Raw genomic sequence first — 12,081 nt, forward strand, 5'->3', positions numbered from 1 at the left:
TGCCTCTCACCCAGTGCCCTACAGTGCTCCATCTGAAAGAGAAGGCTCTTTAAGAGCCTCCAGTGAGGGAAAATACGGAGCTAGAGCAGTGCAGGGTAAAGCGCTCCCTCTGACTAGGGAATTGGAAAGGTAGGAACCTGTCTTTCCCTGCAGGTAGCATGTTGTCCTGGAGCAGAAAACAGCAAACATCTGCTTCAGGAGGTGTCTGCACTTCAGACGGTATTTCACCTGATCAGCTCAGGCTGGGGGAGACCTACTCAAGAAGGCAAGTTATGCTGGTCTTTCATGCAACAGGCCTGGCTTAGGAGTCTGAGCTGCTCTCAGGTGAGGAGCCAACATGCTCCAGGTTCATCACTTCTGGAGAAATGGCACTGATGCTTGGGTCCCCTCTGCTCTGGGGTTTTTGATTTTTATTTTTGTTTAACAAGACGTTTCTTTTCAGCAGGCATTTTGCAGTCCGGCTCAGTGCTACGCCTTCTCAGCCCAAATCTGGCAATGAAGACCCAGGTGGAGAAATACCTGTCTTACACCCTCTGTCAGGACTCAGATCAGGTCAAAACACCATCAGTGTCAAAGGTGAGTATGCTCTATGAGGCCAAACAGTTTCTCATGAAAAGTCATTACTTACTTACAATGTTCTTTAGGACATAAGTGGTGTTAGACTATCCAACTTGCTGCAAGTCATAAAAAATACACTGTTAATTTGTCACATAGAATAAGGTAGGGCCTGTCTATTGACTGTATTAGCCACGCTACTGTGAGACGGCAATATCATCATGAGACAAATTTTACTTACAAAATTAATTATCTGTTTCATTACTTTAAGGACAAGGAAAAGGAATCTGGAAGCTTTTTCCGGTGTTGGTTTGTTTTTTTTCCCCACTATAATTTCTTGGGTTAGCATAGAAGCATTTTAAGAACCAATTAATAATCATTTGCTTTCCCAGCATCTATTTATAATTCAAGCACTTGAAAGCATGCAACCTATTATGTGGTTCTCATTGTTTTATGCTTGAAAAATGTGAAGTGGTCATTCTCTCCAGGATGGAAAACATCCTTTCTATAATTGCTCTCTATGGGATTTCCCTTCTACAACTTCCAAACTTTTTTTTTTTTGCTCTGTTCATTATAATTGTATTAAGTAACCACTAAAACAAAACACAGTAATCACAGTGCTCCAAATAGAACTCATCTGGTCTTAAAAGAAGAGCAGAAAGAAAGAGTGGCTGTTGTGGTCCTCTTTGCATTGTCAGTCACGTGCCATCCTGAAAACCACATCTTTATATTCCGTCCACTTGCTTGTTATCAGAGTTTCAAAATGAAACTGTCACCAGAGCAGATCAGTGCAATCCTTTTAAAAGTAATCTCCTTGATTCTACCTACTACACAGGGGAACATCAGCTTAACTTGTAATTAAAGTAGATTTCTCTAGGGAGACCTTAGACGTGGCCTGTCAGTTCCCAAAAAAACAGCAGCAACTACTGACCTCGTTTTTCCTGTGCTCTACCATCAGATACCATCAGATTTAAAAGGATGGTATGAACTGAGATGGGGCATGATTCCTGACAGTGACAGGTCTGTACGACTGTGAGAGAAAAAATAAAAAGGGAGAAAAAGTTCTACCTCCCCCTACTTGAGTAAGTTGCTCTTTCAGGCAAAGCATGAGCCTCCTGGAACCAGTCCTGGCCTGAACAAGACAAAGTTTCCCTGGGAGCAGGGAGGTTCTTATGTTACAGGCAGAGCCTCAATGAGGTTTGCGCAGAGGGGATCATTACGTTAGTTGCTTCCTTATTACTCACTTCAGCTCTTGCTGGTCTTTCAAAGGGCTGAGAAGATGGATGGGTATCAGAACTGGCTTTACATCAGCCTGTATGGTTTACCATATCTGTTCCTGAGCAACTACACTTGATGAATGATGCCACTCTGAGCTACTTAATGAAGGAGCAGTGTGTCACCTTGTATTGCATAAGAGCAAGATGGACAGCTGCACTGTGAGAAGCACAGAAAAATAAGTCCACCAGCACAAGAGAGGGCAATTGCTATCCTAAGGCTTTGCATTGACCAGGATATCTGTTTTCAGAACAGAATATTCCGCAAAGCCTTGTCTGTGTAAGCAGCTTCTGCTCCTTAGCTACCACACACGTGGCACATACGTTAATGCCAAGTTTTTTGCAGCAAAAATCCAGCATCCCAAATTTTGACCCATGCACTGAATTAACAAGATGGAGGCAGAGAGCAAGTGGAATGGTAGGGAGATTTACAGTAAGAAGTTCACAAGGCAGCTCACTTTCCCAAGTATGCCATGCCATGATAGTTCAGTTTCCCTCACTATTTTCAGATTTTGTCACTGCACAGCAGCTGATTTTGAGAGTTGGCATGACTTGTGAAGGGCTCCTCTTACACTTGGCATACATGTTTGGGCATTTATGTGGAGAAGGCAGAAGTTACAGACAACGTGTCCTTGCTAAGTACTGCATCTTTTCTCAGTTTTCCATTGTAACAGGCTTTAAAATGAAAGATGAATAGAAGCTCTTAAACCTGCGCGCAGGATCTCATGGCTAGACAATGAACCTTGCAAAAATAAAGCAAAAACAGCAATAAAAAAACACCCAGTGTGTTTTCCCACAATCCTGGCAGTGCAGTGAGACAAAGGGTGCTCTATGCCTGAGAAGTAAGTTTCTTGGTTGCCGTCCCAGACGTCTGCAATGTAACGCCGTGTCCCCACCGTGGGGATTAACGTGCAAGGGACTGCCTGCACCTCCTGTTACAGGCAGGGGGGATCAAAAAGGATTTTCTAAAGTGTGTTCCCAGAGCAGGGCTCTCCAATACTGAGCAGTTTTGCCCGTCTCCCTTCAGCAGCTCGTTCTGGTGCTGCAGCAAAGGGTTAGGAGCAGTAATCTCATGTGCTGGAACAGGATCAGACAGATGTTCACATGCTTGGTTAGCTTTGGTAGTTACTTCTCTAGTTACTATAGATCCTCCAAACTGCAGTCCTTCTGAGATAAATTCCTGTTTTCCTGAATTAACATGTTCTAGAGGTTAAAGTTAAGCTTTCAGATGTGTACGAAGTGGGATTAAAGCCCACAAAAGCACATCTATATAGTAATGCCTATATTATTTTTATGCCTAAAAATGCCTATGCATTTTTTTTTTCCTGAACCCTGTAATAGATGTTTTGTTTAATCCTCGTGATAAAGCTACTGAGATTAATTCTACCCAGTTGTATTTCCTTTTTGGAAAATAGCAAGTGTGAACAAATTCAAACTGGGTGAACTAACTTCACAATGCATCAAAATGCTCCATCCATTGAATTATACAAGATATAACCAACAAGTTCTCCTATTTTCTTGCCATATGAGAATGGACCTGGAAGAAGTAGGAGACCTAAGAGGGAGATTGCGTATTGCATAATTATATCCCAACACTTTTTGAGTGAATGCTGAATGCCACTGGGACCAGCAGAGCTGCACATGGGCACAACGGCCCATTCGTCCAGACTCACTGGACGTACTGCTAGAAGTGGGACCTTAGTACTTTAATTTCTCTTCAGACCTTGTAATGAAAGACTCTGGCAGAGCAGCCAAGTGCTGCAAGGTAGTTGTGGCAGTGTCTTTAGCTGAAGGTGCTTTAATTGCTGGCCTTAGAGAAAGGGCAGAGCTGAGCCAGCTGTAAGAAACCAACCAGTTTTTTTTCCCTATTCGAGAGCATGGTTATAAGTAGTGTAAGATACTAGAAGATGCTGGGGCTAAGAATAAAGGAGGTTTGTCCTGAATAGGAGTAAAATTGACACTCACAATGTGTTCTTTCAATTTTTCTCCATTCAGAGACTGGTATGATAAGCCATGTTGTAGCCTGCTTCAGCCACATCCTTAAAAGCAACAGCACTCAATTTACAGATCTGTTCTTACAGTTAAGGTGAAGGAAATCTGATTATATTTATCTGCCTGTTAGAGAAATTAAGTGTTAGTGTTCTGCAGTCATTTGCTACACTCTTTTTTGCCGCCCCAAAACAAAGATACTTGCCAAATGATTCATAGGGATGGAAAAGGAAAAGGGGGAAGGAAAAGAGTGGAAGAGGAGGAGGTGTTTGCAGTATGCTGCTGTGGATTAGAGTTCAGATCCAAGCTTCCAAGATTTCAGACTTAATCTTGCAACACACGCAAAGCCTTTCAATTTCACTTTGAGGTCGTTACCCAAATTCAAAACCATCAAACTGCTGTGTGGGGAATGCAGGCACACAACTCAGTCCTGGGAACTTTATAGTTATGAGGGCAACTCATACTGGGAAAGAAATGCAAAATTTAAGGATGATGTATTTGTTTATAAAACTAAAATCTGCACATTAAACATAAACTCATAAGCTTCAGATCTGTTTTATTTAATAAATTCTAGTGTTCTGATTTATTGGAGTGATACTAGTTTTCATTTATGATTTAACTGCTGATTTAAAGAAGAAAAGCAAAAATAGAAAAAAAACCTAAAGATTGAGCATGTTGTGATAGCTAACACGGAAAGAACGCAAGCCCAGAAGGCTTTCATTGCTTCAGCAGGTATGTTAGGCTGAATATGAATTTTGCTTTCTTCATTATGAATAGTATTAAGAGATTGGCCTTCCTGGCAGGGGCTTTCACACAGCTTTCTTCATCGTGCTGGGAGACCACCTGCTAGGCTTAACCTAAGCTGACCTGAGGGCTGTCCAATGATAGGACAGGCTTCCTAGTGAGGCGGTAGATCCCATGCTGTCAGTGCTCAAGAGGCACTGGGACAACGCCGTCAGAACTACTGACTGTTCACCTGAACTATTAACCCTGAAGTGGTTGGGTGGTCGAATTTGATGATCTTTGTAGGTCCATTTCAACTGAACTGTTCTACTCTATCCTGAAGTTGGGAATTCCCATGTGACTTCTCACCTACATGAAAAAAAACACTGTACTACACTGACTGTCACATCCCTCTGGATGGATTTAATTACCACTGAAAGTGCCGTAGCAGTTCTTAGAGACACTGCAAAGTTGGAGGTCATGTGGAAAAATACTGGTTCCATCAGTTGCTAGGTATAGATGAGGTTCAGCACTGCCTGGAGTAGATAGATAGCTATTAAAAGGAAAACAAGGTTGCTGGCAAGGTCAGCCCAAATTGAGACCTGATATACATCACAGGCACCGATCAAGTCTCTAGTGCCTGTTTCCAGAAAACGAGCTCCTTGTGAGCTCAGGTTTCCAACAAGTGAAGCAGATGTTCCAGATCTCTTTACTTTTGCTGTTTCTTCAAAGAAGCAGCATCATTTCTTATTTTGCTTTTCAGGTGTGTTGCTGGGAATTACGTTTTGAAGAAATGACCATTTCTTATAAGTAACTATAATAAATGCATTCATTTTAAGTGACATGTTAGAAGTAGCATTGATGGTACCTAGAGCTGATGATTCAGATGATTTAAGTATCACTATGTATATCCTTAAAGACACAAAATGGGAAGCTGCCTGTCCTACAGAACAAATAAAAGTAGAATGAAAAATAACTAGCAGGCACAGAATAACTATTAGACAGAAAAATCTGTTGTCTGACAGAAGTGGAAAAGGTAATGATGAAAAATCTAACTATTAAATATTGTAAGGTACAAAGGAATTAAGAAAAAAAGCAGCAGCAAAACACAGTGCACCTCTTTTGAAGTCTGTAGGATTTGTAAATGCAGTGGGGTGGCAAATGTACAATAGCAGCGAGGGTTATTCAAGCAAGTGAAGTAAAAGAAATGCAAATACCTGTAATCTTTAGAACAAACAATTTACTTAAAATGATTTATTCCAGCAAGATACTAAGACAGAAATCACTAGGTGGTGTCTGAAGATGTCCTTCAGGACTTTTTCCAGCTAGGTGTAAGCACTGAGCCATCTGAGGGTTCTAATGGAATTGAACGCTTCCTTCAGCCTAACTATACACATTTCTTCTTTAACATTCAGATACAATTTTTTGTTGTATTAACTTGAAGATCTGAACAATGGAATGTTGATCATAGTATGTCCCAAAATGGCTTATTGAGTCAAGTGCAAGATAATTTCAGGTAATAAATATTCAAACCTCATCTAATTCTGGAATTCTGGAGCTGAGGAATGAGTTCATCATGGGAGTTTAATGATCTCATTTTGCTTTTGGGGTCACAGAGGGTCATGTTGCAGTGAATCCCTTGTTATTTAGCTCAGTATTACTTTACATGACATCACTACTTCCACATTAGTGTGTCCTCCTTCAGGTCCACCTTATTGCAGCCAGTGAGAACTGCCAAGCATTGGTGTCTACCAATGCAGTCATATTTGATGGAGAACATGTGAAGGGTGGGGACAGCATAAAAAAAAAAAAGGAAGGCACACGAAGCCCCAAATTTGCTGAAGACTAGGAGACTGATAAGGGTTTCTTTGGTTTTAGCTTATCAGGATATTCCTTATCTGCTGGGTGCTTAGGACTTGAGTATTTCTGAATGCATTTGTAGTAAGTGGAGCCATGAGCTGTGAGCCAGAATCTTGAAATACAAACCCTCTTTTGCACTCATGAAAACACATCTGGAGGGAAAATGATACAGCGCTGTGTCGTTTCTCCCTTTTACACCTGTTCACCTGAGTTTGTTCTCTGGGTTAGGCTTCAACTTTGCCATTTGCAACAAAAACACTCTCTGATCTAAATTCTGCCATCTCTCAAAGGTGTTGCAGCAGGAGATGACTTCCTTTTGCACACACTAAGTGAGAAATCTAGCGTTTTAGACTTCGATCTTAGAAAAGATACAATCAAGGTATTATTTTCTTTGAGCACGGATACGTTATAATCTTACCATAGGCTACAGCTTACACTTGATTAAAAATAAATTTGTTCATAAGAAGTTGCATTAAATGTAGTCCTGAGGATAAGTTTCAATGATATCGGGTGTGAAATAGCACGATGCTGGTAATTTAGTAAGTGTAAAGTGCAGGAGGGGAGCGGTGCTTTACGCTTTAGGGTAAGCTTGGGGGATATTCTATGATATTCCTGAGTTTTTCATTGTAAGCAAAATAACTCTCATCCAGTCTTTTATCTTTCAAGGTTGGTTGGTTTTTTTGTTTTTTTTTTGTTTTTTTTTTTTTCAGATACCATTCAAATGCAAGCTTACAAAATCTCCAGCACTAAGGAAGGAATAACTGCACTAAAAACAAAAGGTTCTCTATGTTGCCTTTCACTGAAATGGAAAGCTATTGATATTTCTCAGAGCAATAAACTAAATGATACTTCCCCCATTTCTCTGCACAAATTGCCTGATTTTGAGCCAATATTCAAATGTGTTTCTGCTCTCAGAAATCACAAGGTGTGTCTCAGCTTTCCAGGGATGTGTGAGTATCCTGTGATGCTTTTGACACATAACAGAAAAATAAAAATCTTAGGCTTCATAATTAGCCTTCTACCAGAAAAGAGAAGCTTGGAAATTAAACAGTATACCATAAAACCAGGAAAGTTATATACTTTTGACTTCTGTGGTTTTTGGCATGGACAGATTCATGATGCTTCATCTTTAAGCTTCCAGTTAAAGCCATTTGCTCCAGTATTTGGAAAGGAAAAAATCCAAGTGTGCTTTTGAGGGTCAATCCAGCATCCTTAAATACCTTTTTCAAAGGAAGGTGCTGATTTCTAGGGGAAGGTTTGCATTTCTGAAGCAATTCATGTGCAATGCACTTTGGAGGGGGAAGACAACTGTGCTGTTATCGAGCACACCTGTGCACTGGCAGGCTTAGAAGGCATCTGTCATCTCTGCTTTCTGAAAGAGCAGAAGGTGGGGAGAAGAAAGAAGTTTATAAACACCTTCTTAATCTGAACTGTTTTTTTTTCGTATGCTTTTTCCTTGATGTCTTTTTCATCATTGGAAATTATGAGGTTTTTGTGTTGCTTCACACATGGCTTTCTGTCGATATTAAAAGGCACATCTCAGAAAGAGTGTAGGCCAAGCCCTAGTTTGGTTCCAGTGGGAACCAGTACAGTCAATATTCCTTGTACCATCTCCTGTGTAACAGCAAAATGACACTGGGATTCTATCCCGGGAAGAGGAGTAAGGAAACATCATCCCTGCTGAGAGAAGAGATGCAGATGTTTTTACAAACGATGCACCAGGATGCTTTCTTCAAACTAGAAAAGTTCCTGGATTTGTAAAGAAGAGCAGCTTTGAGCAGTCACTCCATGTATTTCAACTATGAGGAGAGATGAATAACAGATCAACAAGCCTCAACAAGATACAAAACTAGACTTTGTGTCATTCTCCTTGGAATTGCGTGGACTATTGACAAACACGGGAAAGAAAATGTGTGTCCATAATAAAATACTGTTCTGCCACAAATACCAAGTTTTAGCAGATGCAGAGCTCACACGACCTCACACCTGACCTTCTGAACTGCAGTAGAAGTAACTTGGCTCGCTGCAACCAGTGACAGGAGAGCAAGTGGGTGTGGATGGTGCTATTCAGAGCTGCCTTACTGAAGGATGTGCCAGTTCCTTGGCATGGAAATCACCCTGGATGACTTTGCCAGCCATTTATTCCCTGCCAGTTTGAGAGCACATTACTTCTGGGAGCAGTTTTATCCAGCCCAGAGTGAAATGCAGGAAACGAGGTATTTTTTACTTTGTTCTGGCTGTGAAAATGCACGCGTAGTATGGGGAAACAAAGAAACAGTATCTGATGCATGTTTTCCAAAGTGTTAGATGAGAACACATCACAACACTTCAAGAGGAAAATATCTTCTCCTTCTGTTAACTGCGGATTACTTTTTCCTCTCTTTTTTTCCCTTAAATCCTTGAGAGCAAAAACCCGGATTTCAGATGTTATTTCATGTTTCTGACTTCAGTTGTGATGACAGAAGACTAGGTGAAGAGTGGAAACGAAGTGACGGCCAGTTTTCCAGTTTGAAAAGGAAGCCAGGAAAGAGAGCATGGGAGTCTTTTCTCCACCACCTCCCCCTACAACTCTAAATTTACCAATTTTCAAACCTTAAATGAGAGCAATGAACTCCAAAATCACCTCTTTAAAGGGTATGGAACCCCAGTAAAAGAAAACAGTCTGCTGGCGCGGGATAAGAGGGTGCACAAACTAATGAGTGCCCTTCCTGCCTTAATGACAACAGTAGGTATCCCAGAGTCTAATCCACATACAACCGGAATGTTGAAGTCCAGAACTCTTAAACCACCATGGAAACATCCGGACAGCTGCTTCTCTCCAAGCAAAATAGAAATGCTAATGACTGTGCTGCTTGGTGAGGCTCCAACTACACCATGTGTCCGTAACAGCATGAGCTACTGTCACACAGAAGAAATAAAAGCAACTGTAGACTTCTCTTCATCTCTGTAGGGTACTCCTCCAGTTAGACTGGCATAGTACATTGCCTTTGCTAGCAGCAAAGTGTCTTGGATGATAACTAGGGACTGGCTTACTTTAGCAGGTCTTTAAGAACTGAGAAAAGAAAGGTCTGTTGAGATTCTGGATGCTTGATTTTAGAATAGTTATTTGAAACTCGGCCACCCAACTTCCAACTGCCATTCCTTGCTGTGTTTGGCCTTCAAATAATGACACAAAATATGAAGAATTTACTGTTTCATTTCCATATCTGTCCTCCTCTTGGGGAAACGAAGCAAAATGTTTTCCAGCAATGATGAAAACAACCTCATCTTTTTGTCCTCTAATTACATATCTTCATATAGCTATTTCTGAGACATCAGGCTTTATTTCCTTCACTTTGTGACATCTGACTTCAATGACTGTGTACTGCTGTCAGTTTTGACTGGGAAAGAGCAAACACAGTGCAGTATAAAAGTTATTAGCTGGAGGAATTTAAGATGAAAAAAAAAAGAAAAAAAGCAACCCACTTAGTTGTTGTTAGAGTGACATCTAAACAGTGCTTTCAGTATTAACGCCAATGTAACTGAAGGTGTAAAAAATGATCCCTCATCCCCTCCAGAATTAAAGCTTTGAGTTTCTCTTTGTTTCTGTTTGTTATGCTGTGTTACCCAGGTATATAAGTACCTCCACAGAAGACATAAATACTGACTTGATTTCATGCTGAATCCTACTTGTAAGCTGGGCAGCGGACCTATGGGTAAAGATGAAGCCAGGGTGCTTCAAGTATTTAGCAAATGGTAAGGCAAGGCATGCAGGCTGCATGCAAATAATGGATTTGTAAGCTCAGCTGTTGCCAAGCTCTTACAAATTGGCTAATAAATTTGAAATGCCTGAGTTAAGCGTGTCATTTATAATGTGGCAGTGCTGCAGGACCCTGACTCACCAAGTGGTGCTTCTCTGGTGTAGCAGGGGAATGCTACGTATGCCCTTCCACAGCACCTTCACAAGGCAGACTCATCCCAGCAGCTCTTGGCTCTGTGGTACACTTAGTTTTATCCTCCTAATTTATCTCCATCCTTTCTTCCACGACAAATCAAGCTGCACTTGTGGCATATTACTTTATCACTAAATATGGATTTGAGTCTCAAATTACATGCGTTTGGATCTGATCAACTATTTTCTTTAATAAAAATCAAGAAATGCTATTAAACAAAACTAACATTAAATGAAGTACCTGACAAACAATGGATATTTGTTTCTTTTACAGGTCACAGTGATTGTAATGAAGATGCAATGGCCAGTCTTAAAGAACGGGGGGAGTATTCCTAGGGAAGAAAGGAGTCAACACCAAGGCCGGGATGCAAGTTTATATAACAGGTATTTATAAGAAGCTGTGCAAATAAGAATTTACTTATCAAGCATCATACCCTGACGTGATGGCCATGGTTCTTGGAAGAGTTAGGTATCCTTCATCAATCTCAAATTACACTGGTTGCCTAAGTTTCTTAGAAAACTTAAAAAAAAAAAAAAATCTACCTTCTATCTAAATAACCCATCTGCACCTGGACTGTTGTAGAGCTACTTGAACCTATTAATTACAGTGTCATGCCATCCCCACGTTTATGCTTACCGTAGTGCTATCTAGCCTCTTTGTAAGCATTAGTTGCCGTGCACTGTGCAAGGTTACACACTCTCTCACTCCGTAAATGTGGGATTTGACCCCACAAAAAATATCCTGACAAATCAAAATTTATAATCGGTTTAAAGTTCAAGGGTGCAGCCAAATCCTTAGCCAGTGTAATTTGACCTAGATCCACTGAAGTAAGCACAGCCATATTGAACTGCATAAGCAGAACTGTCCCACTGTGGTTGCCTTCATAGTGTGGGGATAAAAAGGAAACACTGAAAGCCTCACAAAGACCGTTTTGTGGCTTCAACAAAATGAATTTAAGAGTTGTTATGCTACATTCTATAAGTAATAGCGATGTAATGCCTATGGTGTTGATGAAACTCTTAGAGTAGAAGGGACATTAGTAACATATACCTGCTTGTGCCACTTCAGAAAGGGATGATAAAATAGTGTTCATACTTCTTGGCATAAAATCTAAGGTTATTATTTCTTTGCTCCTGGTACTGTCAGTAGCATCCTCCTCTCTTCCCTCAGTCAGCTCCAAGACTACCTAGACACTCATGGGCTGCAACTTTTAACCCTGTATTAGTTTCATTGCAGCAGTTTTCATCAAAAGCTTGGGTTTCATCTTCAGGCATTAATGCTCCCATGACACTCTTTCAAACTTTTAGAACCAAAGCAATTCTACCAAATTGGTCATTTTCCTCTCAGAATGCGCTCATTTATGAATAATGCAAAATCTAAGCCACTTTTCAGCAATAACAGATAATTGGAGATAGAGGAGAGCAAAAACTTGCTAATAGAGCTCATGTGTAACTCTGAACACATGTATCTAGCCAATGCTGCCAGCTGTTCAAAGAATAATTCAAAGGTTGAATGGAACAGCTCTAAGAAACAGAAACGATAGGTTAGGGAAAAGTGTCAACTATAATTTCCATTAGCAGGAATACAAAGTTGTTGATATTTGTCATTTTTTTATTTGTACCTATATGATCGATGTCATCTCAGTCCAAATGAGATGAGCCCAAATGAAATACTTTACCTGTTTCAGGCTATTCTAACTTTCTTTCAAGCTGTCTCAACCTGGATATTACTTGTACCAGTCAATGATA

At 40.5% G+C, this 12,081-nt stretch overlaps 2 protein-coding genes across 2 annotated transcripts in view; one reads left to right on the forward strand and one right to left on the reverse strand.

The window, feature by feature from the left end:
* Window positions 1-12,081, reverse strand: part of ELOVL2 (ELOVL fatty acid elongase 2) — a 38,062-nt gene that overhangs the window by 24,088 nt on the left and 1,893 nt on the right. The window lies entirely within an intron of this gene.
* SMIM13 (small integral membrane protein 13) overlaps window positions 10-12,081 on the forward strand; it is a 32,894-nt gene continuing 20,822 nt past the window's right edge. Inside the window, exons 1-2 of the mRNA XM_052697854.1 lie at window positions 10-576; window positions 10,607-10,716. Of these exons, the coding sequence (XP_052553814.1) occupies window positions 496-576; window positions 10,607-10,716 (191 nt within the window). The 5' untranslated portion in view covers window positions 10-495. The remainder of the gene's footprint in view (window positions 577-10,606; window positions 10,717-12,081) is intronic.

This window comes from Tympanuchus pallidicinctus, unplaced genomic scaffold (assembly GCF_026119805.1).
Source record: "Tympanuchus pallidicinctus isolate F22 unplaced genomic scaffold, pur_lepc_1.0 scaffold31, whole genome shotgun sequence".
NCBI lineage: Eukaryota > Metazoa > Chordata > Aves > Galliformes > Phasianidae > Tympanuchus > Tympanuchus pallidicinctus.